This window comes from Scleropages formosus, chromosome 15 (genome assembly GCF_900964775.1).
Source record: "Scleropages formosus chromosome 15, fSclFor1.1, whole genome shotgun sequence".
Lineage (NCBI taxonomy): Eukaryota > Metazoa > Chordata > Actinopteri > Osteoglossiformes > Osteoglossidae > Scleropages > Scleropages formosus.
The window spans coordinates 22,188,111-22,211,107 of NC_041820.1; the positions used below are offsets into that span (position 1 = coordinate 22,188,111).

The window sequence follows — 22,997 nt, forward strand, 5'->3', positions numbered from 1 at the left end:
CATGAACATTACATCTTACATGAATTTAAGAGATCATGGGCGAAGTGTGTCTGGAAATATTTAGATATTTGGTGTCATTTGTGCATAAACAATGCTGCTGCAATACTGTGATATGAACATTCATATTTATTCAGCAGAATGTATATTTTTGACTTTACATTAACTGGATTTAAGAGACTCCTGTAGACAAGCACTATTCTTTTATCTATTTGTGTATGTATAAAGAAGGGGCAGTGGCATGGCAAGTTTGGCCTGTGTCTGTTCTCTGGTGGGTCTGGGGTTTGAGTCCTGCTTGGGGTGCCATGCGACAGAGTGGCATCCCGCTCAGGGTTAGGCTCCTGTTTGCCACAATCCTGCTTGGGATAAGCGGTTTCAGACTGTGTGTGTACTTTAACAACATACAGAACCCTTACTCTAATACTGTAACTTTTTGCAAAAGGAATGCTTGGAAATCTAAAATATGCTCTTTCTCATTGGCACTAATGCAGAAGGCATTAAATAACATCTAAAAATTTTTGTGAAAGATCTAAGTGCCTAAGACTTCTATACAGTGCTGTATGTTATTTTTTTGTCCAACAGTTTCATGATACTTCCAATAAATGCATTGTCATTTCCTGTCTTGGATATTTTAGGAGTTTTTGCTGCATGTGTCGCTATATGCAGGGATGTGTAGCAAGGGCAGAATAGACACCATGTGCACTTGTTCAATGAATGCAAATAATTTTGCATTGTTTACATATATAGATTTCATTATACATTTGTTGTTGCTGTTTTGCCTCTTGCATCCAAAGCTCAATTATTAAACAAACATTGAATATTGTACATATCTAGACACCCTTCTGGAAGTTATTATAAAGTGCTGTGCCTAACATGTCCACATACCTCTCATAAATTCTATGTATGTGGACATGTTAGGTTTTTTTGGTATACTGTGTATCTGTACATTATTTTGGCCCTGTGCTGTGCTGTACATATATTTTGTTTGTCAGCATTTGTTAGGTGTATGGTACACGACTACAAATGAGCTGAACGCTTCCTGCGCTTGCAGGAAGACAGCCAGACAATATTAAGTGATATTAACGAGAGAATCTGCTATGTTATGTTGTATTATGATATTTAATAGTTAATATTTTTGTCCATTTTAATAGTATTTGACATTTTAGCCTAAATGAGTTTCACTTCTAGAGCTCTGGAACATATAAAAGCTTTCAGCATTGAATCTTAATTATGTTTTCAAATTGAGAGTTCGCAATATGAGGAGTTTTTCAGAAATGCATTACCTTCCTAAGGTGGGAAATGACAACAATCAACTTCCCAACTATGTCTTCTATCTAAAACACTCCACTTATGCTGCCACCCTCTCCCCTTCATACTTGTGAATCCTGTTGACGAATCCAAGAAGGTGGCTCTCTGTTCTGCACTCAAAGGGGTGTGGGCAGAGAAGTCCTTCATGATGCTGAGGTCATTGCACGTGGCAATGTGCTGAGTACTGCACAGACTGTTGATACTGACTTTATTAAATAATAAGCAAAAATACAAAAAATGAACTTCACATAATTATAGTAAAGAAAACTATGGTGTCATACAGTTCTGTCCATACTGAACAGAAACACTCCTTTTATATCTCAGCTTTTTAAAGATACTTGCTTCAGCTGTAGAGCTGTTTCCTTCCCCAGAGATGCAGAGGTTGTACATAACAAAAATGGTGCTGCTAACAGGATTGAGGACACTTGCTCCAGCAATCTCTGTAAAACTTAAGAGCTTTTTCCATCTTGAAAGGTACTGGATCAAAATTGCTGAGAAACCTACTCAGTTTAACGGTTTGATGAAATTTGTACAATGAAGAATGTTAACTGATCAATTGGATGTTAAGGATAACTTGACAAAATTAGTTCACTACACTCTGTCTCTGTGTGGAAACATCAAATTTTGAACAATGGCTAAGAAAAAGTAATGGGTGTCCTTTCCAGGAAATAAACTATTTTTGGCCAAAAATGACAAATGTATTGAAATATTCACCTTTGAAGAGATTTTGGGGGAAAAAACCACATATGGAAAACATTCACTGTTGTATTTAAAAGCAACATGTATTTAGGGAGAAAAAGTGAACTAGAAAATCTTCCCCTGTTTCAGTCAAATTTGTTATTATTTGAGATTATATTGTGTTGGTAGTCCTTCCACTGTAAAACTTGTCTAGACAGCTCCTCCACATCTGCCACCTGGGTCAGAAGTTGGGTCAGAGAATGAGACTAAAAAAAAAAAAGGCATATAAAAATAAACAATCAAAATTATTTAACAGCAAGGTGATCAGCATGGTAGCACAGCATGTAGTGCTCCTGTCTGGGTGGTGTGAGAGGATGTAGGTTCGATCCCCGCTCAGCCTATGTGGCGTTTGCATGTTCTCCCTGTGTCTGCAAGGGTTTCATCCCGCAGTCCAAAGACATGCTGTTCAGGTTCACCCATAGTGTGTGAGCAATTGAGAAAGTGTGTTCCACTGATGTATGGATGAGTGACTCACTGTAAATAGTGTATCTAGTAGCTTAAGTCACACTGGTGAATGAGGTGTGTGGGCTGTTAACTACATAGAGTTCATTGGAGGAAAGTGTCTGCTAAGTAAACACTGACTTTTGACCACATAGTAAAAGACAATCAATGATCTTGTGATCATACCATAAATATCCATGACTGAAATTAAAAATGTCTCCTAAAGGATTACAAAATCATAACAGGATATATTCACTCACTCACTAACCAGTTATTCTTGTCAGGGTTGCGGTGATCCTGAGCCTATCCCAAAACCACTGGGTGTTACACTAGAAAGTATACACACTGAATGGGATCCCAGCCCATCGCAGGGCAGCTACACATACATTCACTCACAAAATCACATACTACAGGCAACTGAGCATCACTAGTTCACCTGAAGGGTATATAGGAAACCCATGTATGCACAGGGATAACATGCAAAGTCCACAGAGATTGAGCTGAATGCAAACCTACACCTGAACAGCCCAGGCACTGTGAGGCTGCAGCACCACCTGCTGCACCATCAGAAAAGGGTATAGGATTAAACAGAAAAGAATATAAAGTAACATTAAAAGACAAATTATAAATCAATAAGTGCATTAAACATGATGAGAAACAGGAAGATACTACTGAATGAAAAAGATTTTACTGCAAGTATGAGTTTAATCTGTACGATTATTCAAAATAAAGCATAAGTGTTTCTCTTGTGGTTTGGGACACCAGTCCATCACAGGATTGCTTCTATTTCAGCATTTTAGTTTTAAGTGACATTTATCATGCAGGAACCCATTTTTTCTAACCTAAAAAAATAATAGAAATTCAATCACTTCACATCACCACCTCACCCAATGGGGTGATTTCACATATAGTAACAAGTTAACCCCTTTAGACATCAACAAGGTTGCTTTGAAAATAACACTTCCTAATTAAAAGTTAAAAATAAAATATTACAATTTTATGATTTAGTTAATGTGACAGTAATCAATTTTCAGTGCATATATTGGGTGAAAAATTTTCTGCAATTTTTTTTTGTTTGTTTTTCTAGGAGGGGTTCTTAGTTTTTTTCAGAAAAGCTTTATGCTTCTCTGTGAGAACCTACATCATCAAAAAAAATAATTACAGCAGCTCTTCATTCCTTAAAGCCATTTTTAGGTCTTACCAGATTGGTCATAGACTGGCTGATGATGGGGATGGAATGGGTGGCTTTCATCTTCCTCTCCAAATTCTCAACGAAGTCTACTACCATATCCATGAGCTCAACCACATACCTTGGAAAAATATTTTAAAAATGCTCCTTTAATGTAATGAATAGATTTAGTTTTGAAAACTTCAACAGAAAAAAACAACAACTTTTACTTCATTTATATGGCACATCTTGCAACGAACCTGGATACATCATCCTTTACGTAACCTGTGGTCATTCAGTGTTTGGGGTTTTTCAACATCAGATACACTCACCTATTCACCTCAACCAGGATTACTAATGTAGTGTTAGTCATGTTGCTCCAGGCTACATCTGTACAACTAAGTCTACTTTTGTCAAATACGTCTCTTAAACTGTATCTTAAAGATTTCTTTTGACTTTGTATACTTTTAATTTTTTCCTGTACTAAATACTTGTGCTGAAGTTGACCACATTTCCAAAAGAAAATAAACACAGTGTGCATTCATTATATTTTGTTAAGATCCAATACCACTTCATAAGTACAATTAAGCAGAGGGTTAACACACACACATAAGCTACCTTTGTCTGAAATGAAGTGCTCTTTTGAGAAGATGGGTCTGAAAGACTTTAGTTGTTCTCACCTCTGCAGGTTGGCCTCAATAGGTAGATTCTCCTGGCACAGTGGCTTCATGAGCCTCTGACGCAAGCTTGTTTGCTCCCGCAATATCTCCTGGAGGTGACGAGCAGACTCCTGCAGAGCTGTGAACTTCTGACCTGCAAACACAGCAATGCCTGCGACCTGGGCTGCAGTACATTTTCTCTGCAACTTACTGAATGTTTGGCCCTGTTTAGCAAGAAGACTTCCAGAGATTCTGTTCATTTGAACCAGAAAACTAATGTTACACATCATAAACAAGAGCACACTTACTCAGATAGAAGCTGTGAGTGACATCTGCACACCTTTTCTCTAGCTTCAACAAATCCACCTCCAGGTTTTTCTAAAACATGATTTCCCAGTAACTATATGAATGACCAGTTTTATGAGTTTGACACCAAGGTGCAAAAAGTACTGTGTGAAAGGATTTTGCTTTTGGCTTACCTTGTCATTCTCCCTCTCCACAGCTATAACTTGTTCAGACACAAGAAGTTGTTGAGAAAACACATTGGATTCTCTAGGAACTGCTTCCAAATGTTCCTGAAAACGCAGAAACGCGAGAAGAGTTTAATCTTCCGTTTTTCAATGTTTTTCGACGGTGCTCCCGAGTCGTCTCACCTGGGATAGAACACCTGAGGCAATACATCTGGCCAGCACCTGGGCAGCAGGTGTCACCGTGTAGGGCACAAGGTCCCACGGATTCATTTTTTTCGGCTAAGAACGTTGAGCCTTTCATGACAAAATAAACGTGAGCAGCAGGTACATGATGATGATCAATGAATATCAATCATCATGTACCCCAAGCACAACAGAAAATACATAGACGTGACGAAAGATTCGAAGCAATCCAACTAAGCAAATGGAAATACAAGTAAAAACTGACTTCGAACACTTGAATTACTTTTCGTTAGATACAATAAAAACATACATTAAATACTGCCCACTCCTGAAAATGTCTCCGTGTCCCGTCGTCGTCAGAGGCCTTTCAGGAATTTCAAAAGCAGCCCGCCTCTGTTCCGCGCCTCGGAAGTACGTCATCGACATGCGCCTGTTCACACTCGTATGGTCGCATGCAGAGACGATAAACAAAATGATCTTAAACACCACGTTCAAAGTTCAGTCTGCCGTATGTTTTCCCACATAGCCTAAAATGTTTACGTTAGTTAACTTACTACCTCAACTTATTAGCAGATAGCAATAATGTTATAAATAGCTATGAACTTACTATTAAAAGTATTTTAAATGTACAATGCGGGGGTCACTAGTAGTATTTGGACCCAGAGTTCGTTTTTCTCCCTTCCTGCGTGGCCATTTGGCTTACTTTCTTTAATAATTACAAAGTTATTATAGTAATTTAATCTATATTCAGCCTTTTATTTGTATTATGCCTCTGATCCATTGTTCAACACTTAGTATCTATTACTTTGTGAGAAGAGCGCTCTTTAAAAATAAATTGAAGTAAACTGAATAAACTCCTAACAGAAATTAAACAAATTGAAGAGAAGGCTGGCTGGAGGCGCTGGTCCTGGAGGAAACGGGGTCCTCGGACCGAGAGCATCATTTCACATGTGTGCTGTTGTGCAATAACGTTCGCGATGAACGCTGTCTCTGTTCCCTTCTTCTTCGGCCCATCCAATCCCACGGTGCTGCGCGCGACTATCTATATATTCCGTGTAGGTTGCCTTCATTTGTTTTTTGTTTTAAAAATGAAAAACAAGTTATGAATTAATTTTGTTTCAAAATCATGTTTTACTCAAAATGTAAAATATTTAAAAGATGCCTCATGTATAGTTTCGAACATAGAACGGGCGGCACGGTGGCACAGCGACTCGAGTCGAGGAACGCTGCAGTCTCACCTGGGTGGTGTGATAGGACGTGGGTTTGATCCCTGCTCAGTCTGTGTGGAGTCTACATGTTCTCCCCGTGTCTGCGTGGGTTTCTTCCCACAGTCTAAACGATAAAAGCCGTTTTTCTCATTTTTCTGCTTTCAATATTAAATAAAAACACAAATGAAGGCATTGTAATTCGCATTTGTTTTTCAATTTCGAATCAAAAAACGAATGAACACAACAGCCCTCCCCGACTTTATATAATTGCTTCTTCTAGTGAGGGTGCAAAGCAAGGCTGTGTGGGACGGTCCTTTCCATATATGGTGAGCATGCCCAGTTCAACCGGATTGCATGTTTTTGAACCGCGTGGGAGCAAACGCGGGAGAACACGCAAACGCCACATGGGCTGAGCAGGAGTCGAAGCTACACTCGCCACCCGCTGTGCCGCCATACATACCACACGTTCGCTCTTATATACAGCGGTAAACTGCACTTTCACATTCTTGGTGGAGTCAGAAATATCCCCTTTAAATATAAATAAATAAGTAAATAACAGCCCGCCCCCAAGTTGAGAGGACGAATGAGGTTTCGAGAAGCGCATTGCAGAGCCACGCGATTCGGAGCGTTTTCCCGTCGTGTTACGTCAGCAAGGGAAGCCTTCTTGTTTTCCGTCCGGTTAAATAAGCGTCTAGCGTTCTTTTCTTTCTTTCTTTTTGTTTACAATTTACAATTACAGTCACGTAAGAAACGCCGGGAAAGGTGGATATACATCAGTTAATTTTGTTTTTGAATAATTAATGAGGTGGACTTATAAGAGTGCTGAGGTAAGTAAAGCGCGGGGCTGACTGACTCTCACGTGACTCACTGAGACTCTAACGTGTGGCTGAGTTTGTGCAGGGTTTGTGTTACGTTCAGTCAGGCCAGGTGTGTATGTGACATGCGGGAAGATAGGGACTTCGTGTTGCTGAAATAGCACATTGCTGTCGTAACTGCCGGAGTGGCACGATGCTGTTCCGTGAATTTTGTACTTGTACTTGTCTTTTCTTTTAAACTTCATTGTTATATACGTCATAAATACTGAAGAGGCTGCTTCCACCCCGACCCACTGTGCGAATTAGCCTGCCATATGTTTTTTGCAGCAGTGTCCTTTAACTTGTGAAAGTTTAACGAGTATTACTAGTAATAATCCAGCACGTGGGTACAACATGTGACAGCTGCTTTAACAGTCCGTGTAAAGCCATATTTGTGGACACCTGTGTTAAATATGTATTGCTTATACGAACACTTTTTTTTTATTGCTGTTTTGTTACCAGCTCCCAGAAGGTGGCCAGTGCAGTGGGAGCCCAGTGCTGAAGAGCTGCGAATGACTGGAGTGGATTGCAGTGATCAGAACAGGTTGGAGTTCACTGCAGTGGTTGGAGTGGATCACAGTGATCAGAGCAGGTCAGAGTGGATTGCAGTGGGTAGGAGTGGTTCACAGAATGCAGTGATTGGAGATGTCAGAGTGAATGGGTGAATTAATTCATGAAACTGTATTATCCCAGGGGAAATTCTGTTGCAAAATAATACATTATACAACATAGTTACACACATCTATACATGCAGACATACGTTAAAGATACAGCAATTAATTAGTAGAAAAATAAGTAAATGATACATTAAGTATATGGAGTGAATTAAGGGGATTGCAGCGATCAGAGTGGACTCAAACATTCGGAGTGGCACAGAGTGGGTCAGAGTGGATTGCAGTGACTGCAGTGATTCTGTGATTTCCCCAACAGCTCCTGTAGTGGGAGTTCCTCAAGGCTGCAGCAGAAGGTGGTCTTGCAATGGGAAACAGTGCTCTCAAAGCTCACCTGGAGACCGCTCAGAAGACCGGAGTTTTCCAGCTGACGGGAAAAGGCCTTCCTGAGGTCAGAGTCAAAAACCTTGCAGTTGCATCCATAAGTATTTTCTTTACATAATTCTGAACATGAAGATTGCTGTCTGGAAACTCTCTCCGAATGTCATGTATGAAAAATTTAAAAAAAAAAATTTTAAATCATTGGGTCGTTGTGCTAACACGTCAGTTTCTGTCTGAAATAAACTACTTGGCTTCCTTTGTTCTGCATGAAATGCAGCTCTTGATGTCTACTGGACATTATGTTTAATTGTAGGGTTGGAAATATGTTTGAACTGGATGTAGTCCATCTGTGCTGTATTATAGTTCCCTGAGGAACTTCAGAAACTCGCTGGAAACCTCCGGACTGTGGATTTATCCAATAACAAGATTGAAGTTTTGCCATCGTTCATAGGCAGCTTTCTCCAGCTGAAGAGTCTCAGCATAAACTGTAACAAACTCAGTAGGTGGTGTTTTTTTTTTTTTTTTTTTTGCTTCAAGCAAGTGAAAGATGTTTTTGTAGCAACTATGCTATGATTTACATTTACAGTATTATTTATTACACATTTTCAAGTTGATTGCACACTAGTAGCATACATTCACAAAATGCAGAAAGATGTCACATCAGATCTGTTAATGTCCTAATTTCATGTAGACAATTTTTTTTTCAAAATGATTTTACTGATTATACTGTAAAATAATGTCAACAGCTTGCACAGGATATCCGCTATCCATTGTTTAGCAGATGTGTCACTTTTTTGATCGTGTCTCCTGTACCTCACTTTAACAGAGATGTTACTGGAGCTGTAAAAGGATAGAAAATGTCTCACAGTGGGATGCATTTAATTTGAAGTTGAATTTTAGAAGATGTTTTTATTTCAAAATTGAAAAGAACAATTGGCTTTTATAATTAGTCATCTTGAAGAAAATATTATACCACTACATGTCTTTTGTGGTGCACTACTGTTGTTTTTTTTTTTTTTTAAACAAGTAGAAACCTTTGTTTTTGCCTTGTTCTACTACTGAATTTGATTGACTATCCTGCTGTAATGTATGTATAGCATTCTAAAATTCTTTATCCAAATACAGCACCTGTAAGAGATTATTAAACAAATTAATAAAATAGATGAGAATAATGACAGAAATGTAAATTTCCATTATTAACATTATCACGTAAAAGGCTACATACAGCTATTGATGTAAGGTATACTGGTTTATACAGTGGTGTGTGACAAAATGACTACTCGAGCATCACGTGTCTGCATCTAGGTCTCGTTTGACGTAATGCACTTTTTCTCAGATGCATGTCGCTTTCGAGAACTGGAAATGAATAAATGTAAATGTATAAACTAAGTTAAATTAATGAAGAGAATGTACAAGCTCATGTTTTTCTTACATTCTGTGCACCATTCATCCCTCAGTTGATCATCAGTGTGCCATTTCTCTAGAGTTTGTTGGATGAGCATGTTAGTTTTATTGTGTTTTTTTTACACTGAGTAAAGATCTGTACAGTATTCCTGAACTCTTAAGCATTTATTCATCCCCAGTATCTGTAATATTTGACCAAAGAGGAACTAAGTTGCCTCAATCAAAATGGATGAAAAGCCCAGTAGGTCTGCGTGCTTTGCATTCATTTAATTATGTCACATCAGTCTACGTTAATGACCTTTTTCATTATTTGTAATGAGAAAATACCCTCGCTATTGTTTTGCTTTAAGGTGGACATCACTGGCACACATTAACATAGTAAACCAAGGATCCTTTGTATTCAAGGAGGTTTATGCAAAAGTCAATATATTTAAGTTTTTGTCTGGTTTAATGAACTTTGCTTAGTTCCTGTCTACATGTTTCCTCAGCAAGCCTCCCAGATGAAATTGGGAAACTGAAGAAACTTGAAACCCTGAACCTAAACGGAAACCAACTCAAACAATTGCCAGCATCACTGGGGCAGCTGAGTGCTTTACGCGCTCTGAGCCTTTCTGGGAACCACTTCCGGGAATTCCCCAGTTGCCTTGGCACCCTCCGTCACCTGGACCTCCTGGACTTATCCAAGAACCACATCAGTGTTGTACCTGCAGAAGTGTCCTCTCTACAGGTCATTGAGATCAACCTGAACCAGAATCAGGTCAGTGGTGTTCACCGGGAAAGCCGAAGTACAAATGTGAACTTAACATGAGATTAATGGGGAAAACAACATTGAAAACGGACATGACCACAAAATGTAAGTATAAACTGTTACCTGCCCTGATTAAGTTATACTTTCTAGAGTTCAATCTATCAGTTTATTTACTTGGATCACAGTTAAAATGACCTTCCACTATAGATGTTCATAAGACATTTATTAGAGCATGATTCTAGTCTTTAGGACTTCAGCCTTTGAGTATTAAGTTTGTTCCCAATTCCACTGAATTTTGTGGTTTGAATTCTCCAAAACCTAGCTGTGGATGTACAGCGCTTGATGGTACAGGACATTTTCCAGTTTTTTTTTTTTTTTTTTTTTCTTGTTCAGTAGCACATTTCACTACCAAGACTTGCCTTGTGGTTAAGAAAATATTTATACTAAGCCAAGTGATGTATTCTATCACTGGAAGAACCTCTGTGTTCTGTTTGGTTCAGCTCTCAGCAGTGGCTCCGGAGCTGTCTTGTTGTCCTCGACTGAAAGTTCTTCGTCTGGAGGAGAACTGCCTGGAACTTTCTGCCATCCCTGTGTCTATCTTCACTGACTCCCAGGTGTCCCTCATTTCACTAGAGGGCAATCTGTTTGAGGTGAAGAAGGTGAGAGACCTGGAGGGATATGACAAGGTGAGGAGCTTTCCTGGGAGTGAGATCCAACTGACTGCTAATCAGTGTTGAGCATGTCTTTTACAACAAAACAAAGTAATGTGTCAAATTCAAAGTTACTGAATGGGTTAGATTTTGTGTACCTTACATAGTATTTAGTTGGTAGCAGAATTTTAACTGCTTATGTGTGGTTTTTTTTTTTTTTTTCTTCTTCTTCTTGAAATGGAGACCCACTCATGACTCTTAGTGATTATAAAGCTTACAGATATTTTGGTGTTGGGATAACTTTCTGATTGTAAAAATGATCTCTGTTCCACAGTACATGGAGCGCTTTACTGCCACCAAGAAGAAATTTACCTGAGAAAGTGAGGTGGTCTCTTTGGACCCTGGTCCACATACAGCACCCTTGCACAAAGTCAGAGGGTTTTTCTGTATGATTCCCAGAGCTTTGTGCAGTGATTATGGAAGGAAACCCTGTAGAATGCTTATACACTCCCAGCTCCACTTCTATCTTGCAGCCTATTTTTTTAACAGAAACCACAGTAATACAGTGCTGTATGGACCATGTACATGGCTGTGGTGTTTGCATGAATTGTATTGGCCCAAGCATACAGGAATTTCACAAAACACTTGTGACCAAATATGGATTTGGTTTCACTAATGTGCTAGTCAGTGACAGGGAAAATTGCAATTCATGTTGCATGTTTTTCTTTGATGTTAAATTAACATAAAACTATAATTGGTTACATATGTTCTGCATTGTTTGTTTTATATCTAACACACGATTATTGCATCATGTCTGTTTGGTGGCTATAGCTTTTTTAGCAGCAATTAACAGCAACAATTAATTGTTCTGTAAATATGAATTGCTGTATATAACTGTTATTTATACAGGATCAGTTATGAGCCTATCTAATAGAAAAATTGAGATACTTCATGAAGTATCAAAAAGCATTATTTTGCACTATGGTATCAGGCAGAGCTACACATGGTTGTACAATTGAATGTAATATTTTTCAGTTGTTTTAAACAAGCAGAAAGCCAGTTTTCTTTTGGACAGCAATAATCACAGAGCTACAGTTGCACCACCAATCACTAATTTATGCATTATTTGATGAACTTTGGACAAAATCTGTAAGGAAATGTATTGGTACCAAAAAACAAACCATATGTGAATACGATATCAGATGGGAGGGCATGACTAAGAAAATGCTGTATTTCAAAGAGAAGATATATGCATTGTGCAGATGCTGTTATCAGTAAGTCTTTAAGATTTTTAGTATAATGTAAATCAGAAAATACTGAAGAGGTAGCATCCTTAGCAGTTATTGCAGTGTTATACTGCTGAGATGAGTAATTTTTGTAGCATAAGAATCATAGAAACATGGAACCTGATGTATTATATAATGGCCATTTTATACCACTAGAATAAATATTGTGCTCATGTCATGCAGCAGACCAGCAAACCATCATTTATGCTTTTGAGTTCTAAATTACTGTCAAGAGTTATTGGTGTATGTATGTACATATTAAAGGATTTATATGGAAAAAATATAACATGCTATTTTTGCAATCGGGGTCTACGAAAATTTAGAATTCACTTTTTAATGAGTAACACTGATTATACAGCCTTTGCACTCTTAGTAATTGCAATGAGTGCAAAAGAGTCTCTCAAAAGTAAAATCTTAACTCCCATACTCCAAGGAAAATGAGTGTTAAAAGAAAAAATTCTAATTTTGGAATCTGTGCATGGTCTTCCAGTTATTTTACCAAGAAGGAATATGTGCTCTGCTGGATGTCATTCATAATTTTATTCACTTGTGTTGCATGTACTGTGATAAAGGAGTACCAGGCAAACAGTAAAAGAACAGTTTCGGGTTTCAGGGGAAAGGCAAAGGGTGCATTTTGAATTATGAGTTGAATTATTTGCTTTATTATGTTGTGCTTTTAGCCACAGATCGCTTTATAATTTACTGAAATTTCAACACATATTCATTAAATGTGGATTAACTCAGAAAAATCACATTCAGTAAATAATTCCTTTTAAGGAATCTTTTAAAAATTCTAAATTGCTTAAATAAAGGGGAAAATGTCAATGACTGTTATGATTGTTGACTCTAACAAGCATGGATATTAAAGTTTATGAAAAAACAAATACCATGTTTTCCAGCTGACCAAGATATGAAACAGAAATTCTGAACTCGGTAACATCACAGCTCTAAGTTTGTGTCCAGAATTACAGACTTGATGAACGTTACATGATCCATGGGCTCTCAAGAATCAAAAAAAAAAGAAACATTAATTTCCACAGGTCGGCTTTATTACAGGGGAATATGTTAACTAATCTGTTATTTTATTAACAACATAAAATTGTCACTATGATTAGCCATGCAAGCAGTGGTGTCAACAGAGACTTTGTGGGTGAGTTTTGTACACATCTGCCGTTTTTTTTCTGGATCTCATATAACTAACTGAAAATGGCTGGACAGACATGCCGTAACACCATGTTGTCACCAAAACAAACACAACAGCATTTCAAACACCAATAGGTACAGTGTGCTGTCATAACATTTTACCCTGAAAGAAAATTAACTCTTCCAGCCTCACTTTTTCCTGTTTAATGACAGCAGAAAAGAAAACAAACACAACTGACAATGTAAGAAGACATATTTTGGGTAGGCCTACACTGGACTTTGGTTGGCTGTGGGGAAGGTGCAGACGCCCACACAGGAAAGTGGACTTGAACCTCCAGGGTTTGTGGGCACCATCATGGAGGCAGAAGGTGGCCGAGCCCAGTTACTCAGGGAATTGCAGAGGGAAAGACTGAAGTTTGTGCTCCCGATTGGATTGTCGGATCCGGATCTAATCCTAGATAGCAGTTCCTGGTGGCTTAACCCTATGTAGCTTATCGTACCATTTCTTCATCTGGTCCGGGTGTTCCACCACTCTGCTGTGTTTAAGCACTGAAGCAGTTGGAGCTGGGTGTGCTCGTAGGCTATCAGGACCATTTGTAGCTTTTAACTGGGTTGGGGAGCTCCCAGTAGTAGCATGTCGTGTGGCCCTATTGTAAAGAAAGGTACAAAACAGCACAGTTGTGAAGAGGAGCCTTCAGCCAAGTGGGCCCTGATACCATTCCTGAGAATCTGGTTCAGCCACTCTGTCTCCCTTTGCTTTAGGATTGTATAGTTATTTAGTTAAAATATATTGGGTTCAACGGGGGCGCGGTGGCACAGTGGGTTGGACCATGGTCCTGCTCTCCGGTGGGTCTGGGGTTCAAGTCCCGCTTGGGGTGCCTTGCAACGGACTGGCGTCCCGTCCTGGGTGTGTCCCCTCCCCCTCCGGCCTTATGCCCTGTGTTGCCGGGTAGGCTCCGGTTCCCCGTGACCCCGTATGGGACAAGCAGCTCTGTGTGTGTGTGTGTGTGTTGGGTTCCCTGGTCAGTCAAGAAGGACTCAACTTCAGCAGAGGCATACTTTGGACAATTGTCAGTGGAGATGGTGCTTGTTTATCCCCAGTGGACAAACAGGAACTCCAGGAAGTGTGTGACAGTCTCCATGGAATCTGATCCTGTGGAGGCAACCTCAAGCCATTTTGATTGCTTCAGATCCAACTCGTCCCATCACCCCTTCACCAGACTCCCGTCTCAGAATCAGTTTAAGTCCCACTCAGATATCACGTCATCTCTGCAGCTCTTTCCTGAATGCATCTGTCTCTTCAATAAGCCGTTTAGTGTATTATCGTCTTGTCCTTCGCTGTCTTTATATTGTTCTATTGTGTTTCATGTTTGATGCCAAAGCACAACCAATTCTAATATGTTATATATTGCCAATTAAGGTTTTTTTTTTTCTGAATTTTTGAGTGCAAATCATACGGCACAGCGAGCAAATGCTTACGGGACCGGATCCTGTACAATACCCTCCAAGGATATCTAGCTGTAGATGGTCCCAGGGCTTAGCTGGCAAGTCTCAGGGCTGGGGTGAGGTTGCAGGGCCCCCCAGTTTTGCCACTGACCAGGTAGGCCTCATAGTTCCAGACCACCACACCATATCCCAGTACCACTGTTTGATCCTTGCTATTTCCAGGTCGGCCTCATCCACTATCTGTAACACCTGCATTCATAGGCAGACAGGAACAGGTCTGGTCCACTAGGCAATATTTCCAATCCAGCAGTTAACACAATGGAATGGAGCTAGACTAACTGAGACTTTGGAGAGCCAGTCCAAAGAAATAAAGGCACGGAGCTGATAGCATACTGGGTCACATTCTGAGTCTTGTACCTCCTGGAGGGGGACGGCAGCCCAGAATAGTGTATGGAGATGAGAACAAAATTGGGCTCAAAAACATCAAGGATGTACTGTGCAGATGGGCTTGGAGTTGAGGGTGACAGCAAGTCAGCTACTTGACAACATAACCATATTGTTCCAGTTCTGCTTAGCTGTGGGTAAGGTGATAACAGCCAGAATTCATAGGTGAACCATGAATTTCAGGTAATAAGCTGTCATCATAAAGAAAGAAGGTACTTAAGCTGGTGTGGTCGCAGTGAGATTCAGGCTGTTGGGGTGGGTGGGGACCTGTAGACCTGTCTGAGGTCAAGTTTTGAAAATGGTGGAACTAGAAAACTGTTGTGAGCTCCTCCACATTGACAAAGAAGTATTTTTCAGCTATGTCAGGTACTGATTTCAGGTCTGTGGGTCCCAACTTCTTCCAAGCAAGCACCAAATTAGAGACATATGGAGAGGTGTTTTGACCGATTCTAGCTTTTAGGAGTTTCTGGAGTTCTGCAGTCACACCATTATGGAGTGCCACTGTTTAATTTCACAAGTATAGTGAGTATGAATAATATTGATACATAAAGCACTGCAGTGTTGGGATAGTAGGGCACACTGAAATGTCAAGAGGAGATTGGTGGTTGAATGCAGAAGACAGTCCAGACACTGAAATGCGGCAGGCCACTGGGAATGCCATGGTGAGCTGACCGCATGGCTGGTAGAGCCACCGTCATCAACCAGGAAAAACTACAGTCTGGTGAAGAGGTCCATTCCTGTTCTCTCCAATGCGGGAGAGGTACTAGTCAGAGCGACAAACTTGAGCAAAGTGATGATATTTCTTGCAGTGATATTCTCGGGCAGCACAGTTTAGAGTCCTCCTGCTAACCTGTTGGAGGTGGAGCTGCAGTTCATGCCAGGCTCCACAACTTATGTAAACTGCTGGCGTGTGTGCAGCACATTAGCTGCCTGAGTGGATGAACTACATTATAAGGCTATGTGTGTGGGCTCCTTTGCCTCTTCCCTACCATTACATACTGTACACGGAGCAAATCCTGTGTACCTATTAAACGAAAATCCCATACATGAAGGCTGCTTTAAGATGCAAGCCTGAAGAGCTCCTTGCACCAAGAGTATTATTCCCGAACCTTCTTGCTGTGGGCCGCTCTTCCAATAAACGTTCGTGATGAAGCAAACGGAACTGAGAGCGGAGCGCGCGGCAAAGCAATGCCATGGTTGTGCGACCGTCGCTGGTGATGGAGGTAGGGAGGGCACCTGCTGGTGCTTTGGGGTTGCAGGTCCCAACTAAAGAGCAAAGTTCCAGAAAGTTCCCTTTTATCCTCCCTGTAAATAAATACTGTAAAGAAAAGAGGGAAAGTAGCAAAAAGCCCGTTACTTGGCTATGCACGCCAGCAGGTGGCGTGGCGGGACCGCGCGCAGGAGAGAGACTCGCGTGTCCCGGACGGTGCTGAAAAACACGGTGTACGACACGGAGAAGGACAGTGACGGGCGCGGGCACCGGGACAGTTCGCTGTGGCGGTGCTCAGCGGTGTCCTCACGCGGCGATGTGCACCAGCGCGCTCTCGGCCGTGTGGGAGGCGAGCGCGCCACCGAGGCTACGCTTTGGACGATGAAAAATGAGGCTTGTTTTCTTTGTTTTATTACTGGCGGTGAACTACCGCGAAGACTGCGGTAAGTTGACAGATTGTATGGGATGCTGTGTTGTACTCCTCGAAACGCGAAAGTAAGGGGTGTGTAGTTAAGGGAAAAACGGTAAGATGTAAACTTTAGAGGACCTAAAGACTTAAGTTAAGTTTACCCTCAGTTGCCACGTTTAAAACAAGCAGAACTACTGCTGTTTTGTGCAATGAGTTTTTTAAAGACACTTTAATCGCAAGTTCTTCTGTTCAGTCGGCAGTGCCGCGTTCGTGGCGTTTCCCTGCTTTCGAACTCCTTTCTTTACTGTATTTAACCTAAAGCGTGTCTTTTCGTTGCGCTTCGGTTGCCACGCAATGTTTTATTGCGACTAGTATGGAGACTCTCGAATGCAGAGGAGACTGTATTGTCGCGAATGTTGTGTTTCTGAAATGCATCGAAACACAAGAAATAGTAATAACACAGTACCGAAACACGAGAAAGTTAGTAATACCATAAATACCGAAACACAGCAGGCCGTTTACAATTCAATAGCTCGTGCAGGTGAAGCGTCGCCTTTCAGAAGCGAACAAGTTCTCATGACGCCTAATGACCATTTATTTCAATGGTTAAGGATTGAAAAAAAAAAAGGTTTTGCGTCCTAAACGGACACCACTTTATGTTCAGAGGCCCCCGGATCCCATTCAGATGCCTGAATAGTTACCTCAAATAGTGAACAGTTAAGAGTAAGTTATTCAATTTAGGTCAGGCTTTTATCCAATACTTGGCAATAGCCACTTTCAGTGTTAAGCTACAGTTATTTACCCATTTATAAAGTGGGGTAGTTTTTCCTGGAGCAATTTTAAGGTAAGTAGTACCTTGAGGAGTACAAGAGCTGGAGGCGAGACTCGAACCTCAAATGTCACTCCCCCAAATACAAAAAGATCCTAAACAAGCAATTTCCCTTTATTAAGTACGCTGTAACAGTGTGGTTGTGTGTGTGGGCTCCTTCACCGCTTTCCTACATTACACCCGGTATACAGACCAAATCCTGTACTAAAAACAACTCTCGTACATGTGCTACTCAGTGTTTCTGTATTAATTCCGTGAACACAAGGAAAGAACGGTAAAAACTAAAGAAATCAAGGCAAACAGTCAAAACAGATTTGCACTCAGTGAACAGGATGACCTGAGCTGTGCCATTCCACATGGCTTCCATCCTTGTACAGTGTGTGGAGTCTGGGTGTTCTTCCCATGTCCGTGTGGGTTTCCTCCCACAGTCCAAAGATGTCTTTCAGGTGTATTAGTGGTTTTTAATGGCCCATACTGTGTTTGTGAGTACATGTGTGTTACATTGCTCTGCTAGATACTGTCAATGTGTCAATAGGTGTATCGAGTTCACTTAAGCACCATGAGTCACCTTGGATAAAAGTATTGGCTAAATGCTTGTTAATAACCCTTCTAAGTCACTTCAGAGAAAAGTGCCAGCTTAAATGAATAAATGTAAAGATCCTTTGCTGCTCTGCTGTCCAGAGGTGCACAAAATCCGAATTCAGTCCTTGTAAATGTGAAGAAACACCTTGCAAGATGAAGTACACACACACACACACACACACACACACACACATATTCTCAGAAACCACGCTTCCCAAGCGGGGGTCGCGGTGAGCCGGAGCCTAACCCAGCGGCACAGGGTGCAGGGCTGGAGGGGGGAAGGCACACCCCGGACGGGATGCCAATCCTGCTGTGCCATGGCACCCCCCCCCCGAAAGATGAAGTAGAGGTATTTAAATGAAATTCCTTGTGAAGTCAGTTTCTTGCGATGCTGAGAGGCGTATATCGGTATCACTGTGCTCTGAATTCACACTGTTGAAATCAGGTGGCCTCTTCTACTCTAGGTTTTTATACAGCTGCAAAACATGTAAAGCAAACACTTTAAAGATGATCCCACACACTGCCCTCATCCTGTATCCATACTGAATGAATTAACTTGTGGAAATAGGCTACGCTCAGTAAAAATGGCTGAATGAGGTTCCATTTGACAGGTTTGCTGGAAGTCCAAGGCAGGGTTAGTGCTAAGGGATCCATGCTCCAAAAATCAGTGCTTTCGTTTTTATACATGTGTGGCTGTTTGAATAAGTGAAACATAACAGTAGTAAACATTGTATCGTTCAAAAAAGGGATGCAGCTAATGGACAGAGTTGTGCTCAGGGCCCCCAAGCATCCGTCTTGCAGACAATAATATGCCACTCTGTGATATGTGCTGAAATTTTGAGGGATTCTTGCCTTGTTGCCTTAATTTCATCACTCCCCTCTTACTGCTTCCACAGCCATTGTGCTGTTGTGTTTTCCATCAGTGGGGAGATGAATGTCATATGTTGTATTCACAGTGTGTTTAGGATGCTCCTTTTCGCTCCAGCATTGGGTGAATGATGGTCATTGACCGTGCTCTTCTGCGCTTCGGTACAGTACAACCAAGGCCAGCTGCTGATTGTTGGCTCAGTACAGAGCCCTCAGTCTTCTTTAGCCTGTATGACGTCTGCAGGCTCCAGCCACAATATGCAGATTGACTAAACTGTGTGCAACTGAGAGAATACAAAGGAAGCAAAGAGTTTTGTGTGAAAGTCCTCTTGCTGTAGATGGGAGGCTTTCTTTTCAAAATAAATTATATTGTGACACATTCCTGTTCTTGGGGGGGCAAAGGTTGCACAAATCCTATATTATTCTTATCTCTTTGGTTAGCTTAAGGGTTTATTCAAAAGAATTTAGTTTCCTCATTTCAACAACTGGATATCCAAGAGAGACACTAGGGCATTACAGCAAGGACCTTACTAGAGTATGAACCACCAGCTTTAAAAATACAGCACACCCTTATCCATTATTCAGTCTCCTCATACGTGGGTTTTTTCGCATATCTGGTCTGATATTACTGATGCCCCTTATTATTAATTGTCATTTCTATGGTCTGCTGCATCCAGTCTGTGCCACCACAAAAAAACACAAAAAAATTATTGAAAAATTGTGCCATGTTACTGTGTGAGAGACTTTGAGACACAGTACATTGGTGTGGGTACTTAAACTCTCAGCCTTTGTCTTCCTCAAACCCATTCATGCACTCCATCACAGTAAGTTTACTTTATGAAATCATTATTTTGTAAATTATTTCATCTGCTATAGGTCCTTCACAAATGAAATTTCCACAGATTCCTTACTGTTACCCTACTGACCCAGAATATGTGCTTTGTGTGAGGTCCTGACATTAGCAGCAGTGAGGTAGCAAAGAAGAAAATGTATAAAAAATAACAAATTAACTAATTTCTGTATTTGTTTATATTTTAAAATTGAAGGAAAAAGTTAAGCATGAAATTTAATCTAATAAAAGGGAATACCTATATCTATCTTCGTAGTCTCCAAAAAACATAAATGATGAGGAAGCTTTTTTTTGCCATTACAACCATGCATGTGATTCAGATAAGCTTCAAGGACATGTGCATGATTTGAAAACACTTTGCTTAAACAATAGCAAAAAAAAAAATTATCTTCTGGGAACAAACAGGAAAAGTGAAACTTCTTAAAATTTTGTTAGACTGTTGTTTTATTGATGATATTTTTTGGCTCTCATTCATTCCGCAGTAGAATGCCCAAGAGAGATGGGCAGTCATTGGTACTTGGTTCTGATGGGGAGTTTTCTTCTCCACTTTTCTCATCCGACTCATTATGTTGTTAATAATGAGCTATATCTATAATTTTTCATCTTGTTCAATGTTCTGCGTCACTGATGAGAAAATAAATGTGAAAAAAAATTGAATTGATTGCATCATTTAGGGTGAAATTGGGGTGGGGTTGGAACAAATTGGAATTTTTTTTCTAAAAAAAAAATAATGGAATAAATAATTTCATTATTTTTTGATATTTAGTCAGTTTTCAGAAATTAAGACCAATTAATAGGGATAAGTGTGTAAGTCTGAGAATATAATCACCATGCTGCCTACAACAAACAGTGCGGTTCTTTCTCTTACAGCTTTTTGGCATCTTAGTAAAGCCGTATGCCTGGTTTTTGTTTCGCTTTATTTTTCAAGCTATTGTTCAGCAGTTTCTGTTGCCTAACTTAGTTATATAATTTGGTTGAATGTTCTGTTAACCTTTCAGGTCATATTACATGTTGTGGCGTGTAGCAAGAATCTCACTGCTTCAATCTGTTTGATGTCCCCAGGATTACAGTTTACCAAGAGCCCCACCAACCAAACGGTAACCCAGGGCAACTCGATCCGCCTGGGTTGTGCTGTGGAAGGTCTCAGTGAGCCAGATGTAGTGTGGATGAAAGACGGTGAGAAACTCTACAGCACAGACCAGATGTACATAACCCTCGAGCAGAATCACTGGGAGACTTTCCACAGGTACCAAGCACAGTGCAAAATTCAGTTTATAATGTTCTTATAAAATTCACCTTTTCTGTAATTCATTTAGGATACTTGTTAGATGCTATTTTTTTCCAAACAAATGCTGCTGAGAGCTGAATGAACCCAGAAAAAAAAATGAACTCTTAATGGTGATTGTGTACATTTATTTATTTAGCTGATGCATTTCTCCAAAGCGACTTCCAGTGAACTCTATGTAGTGTTATCAGCCAGTTTTCAGTGCAGTGGTCAATGAATCATACAGAAAGAGTAAGAGTAACTAGCTGTTCCAGGTCAACAGGCTAGACCTACATCTTAGCCATGGGGCCAGAATTTGGCTCCAACTCGAGAGCAGTAGACTTGCCACCTGTAATTTCAATGATAATAGCTTCTAAAAATAGCACATGTTGCATGTTTTCATGTTTGTAGGTGCGGCTGCAGAAACCGAAGCTAGGGAGAAACAGTCAAAATAACTGGGCGAAAATGGGCAGTGTGATATGATTCCTGCCTTTGACACAAGTTTTCTTCCCTACCTTAGCAAAATAGTTGCCAGGAATTTTTCAGTGATCCTTCTTAGCTAATCAGCTTGTAAAAAAAAAAACAGTCTGGGGTGGAGGCCCAGCAGTCAGATAAATGGCTAGCTGCAGTGTGTTCAATGGCACACGAGTCAACTTTGGCCTAGCACTGCTGGTCATGAGAGCACACCCCATGGGTGTAACGATTATTTTGTAATTAATCTCTATCCCATGTTCTGCTGATGTAGTGTACGCTGCTCGAACACAAAAGTGTGCCGGCTGTAGCCATTTGCAGTAGTACTACTTGTTAGCCTGGTTTTAACATGGGACATTCGTACTGCTTAAATGAGCTCAAGTGTTAACAAATCTCTGGGGAAAAAAGTGCACTAACTGTTATCTGAGGACAGGTTTAGAAAACAATTTCACCTTGACTCAGAGGTTCTTAACCTTTTCTAAACCACAGAGCCCTTTCCAAACTGTGACCCTGCTCAGGGCTCGTGCTTATTGAAATTGGATCTATGGATATGTCATTGACAGTCATTTACATTTCATTTCTTCAGAGAGTCTATCTTTTAGTTGTGGGAGATTTTCTTTATTTTAACACACACACACACACACACACACACACACACACATTTTCTGAACCGCTTGTCCCATACAGGGTCGCAGGGAACCAGAGCCTAAGCCGGCAACACAGGGCATAAGGCTGGAGGGGGAGGGGACACACCCAGGACGGGACGCCAGTCCGTTGCAAGGCACTCCAAGCGGGACTCAAACCCCAGACCCACTGGAGAGCAGGACCCGGTCCAACCCACTGCGCCACTGCACCCCCATTTTCATACACTTGATTTAAAAATGATAGACAAGCAGACAAATACAGTAACTTACAGTATTTACATCTCAGATGATCTCTGAGTTATATCTGCTGTTCAGATCTTTGATAGGAGTGTTGAGTAGAAGGTCAGTTTCTGTCAAGACAAATAGAAATGACAGAGCTGTTTTCTTGGACTTTAATGTAATCATGTCACCACTTAAAGTGAATAATAATTTAAGAATTGCAGCACGGTGGCACAGCGAGTAGCGCTGCTGTCTCACAGTGCCTGGGGTGGTATGAGATGACATGGGTTTGATTCCCCTCTCAGTTTATGTGGAGTTTGCATGTTCTCCCTGTGTCTGTGTGGGTTTTCTTCCACAGTCTAAAGACATGCTGTTCAGGTTGCCCCATAGTGTGTGAATGACACAGCAAGAATGTGTTTCACTGGTGTATGGATGTGTGATCATTATAAGTAGTATATCTACAAGTGTAAGTCACTTTGGTGAATAAGGTGTGTGAGCTGATAACACTACATA

At 40.6% G+C, this 22,997-nt stretch overlaps 3 protein-coding genes across 3 annotated transcripts in view; 2 read left to right on the forward strand and 1 right to left on the reverse strand.

Moving 5' to 3' along the window:
• Positions 1 to 925: 925 nt before the first annotated feature.
• haus2 (HAUS augmin like complex subunit 2) lies at positions 926 to 5,835 on the reverse strand. Its single transcript, XM_018764092.1, has 7 exons — positions 5,275 to 5,835; positions 4,965 to 5,075; positions 4,791 to 4,886; positions 4,620 to 4,689; positions 4,333 to 4,465; positions 3,686 to 3,794; positions 926 to 2,249 (listed from the first exon to the last, which is right to left on the reverse strand). Exons 2-7 carry the CDS (start codon positions 5,049 to 5,051, stop codon positions 2,130 to 2,132), a joined length of 615 nt encoding a protein of 204 aa, XP_018619608.1. The 5' UTR covers positions 5,052 to 5,075; positions 5,275 to 5,835; the 3' UTR covers positions 926 to 2,129.
• Positions 5,836 to 6,344: 509 nt separating this feature from the next.
• lrrc57 (leucine rich repeat containing 57) lies at positions 6,345 to 12,940 on the forward strand. Its single transcript, XM_018764110.2, has 7 exons — positions 6,345 to 6,999; positions 7,489 to 7,618; positions 7,957 to 8,088; positions 8,382 to 8,517; positions 9,911 to 10,179; positions 10,671 to 10,856; positions 11,155 to 12,940. The coding sequence occupies exons 3-7, from the start codon at positions 8,005 to 8,007 to the stop codon at positions 11,194 to 11,196; spliced, it is 717 nt and encodes a 238-aa protein (XP_018619626.1). The 5' UTR covers positions 6,345 to 6,999; positions 7,489 to 7,618; positions 7,957 to 8,004; the 3' UTR covers positions 11,197 to 12,940.
• Positions 12,941 to 16,583: 3,643 nt separating this feature from the next.
• The window catches only part of tyro3 (TYRO3 protein tyrosine kinase), a 34,394-nt gene continuing 27,980 nt past the window's right edge, over positions 16,584 to 22,997 (forward strand). The window contains exons 1-2 of the mRNA XM_018764090.2: positions 16,584 to 16,792; positions 20,949 to 21,132. Of these exons, the coding sequence (XP_018619606.2) occupies positions 16,738 to 16,792; positions 20,949 to 21,132 (239 nt within the window). The 5' untranslated portion in view covers positions 16,584 to 16,737. The remainder of the gene's footprint in view (positions 16,793 to 20,948; positions 21,133 to 22,997) is intronic.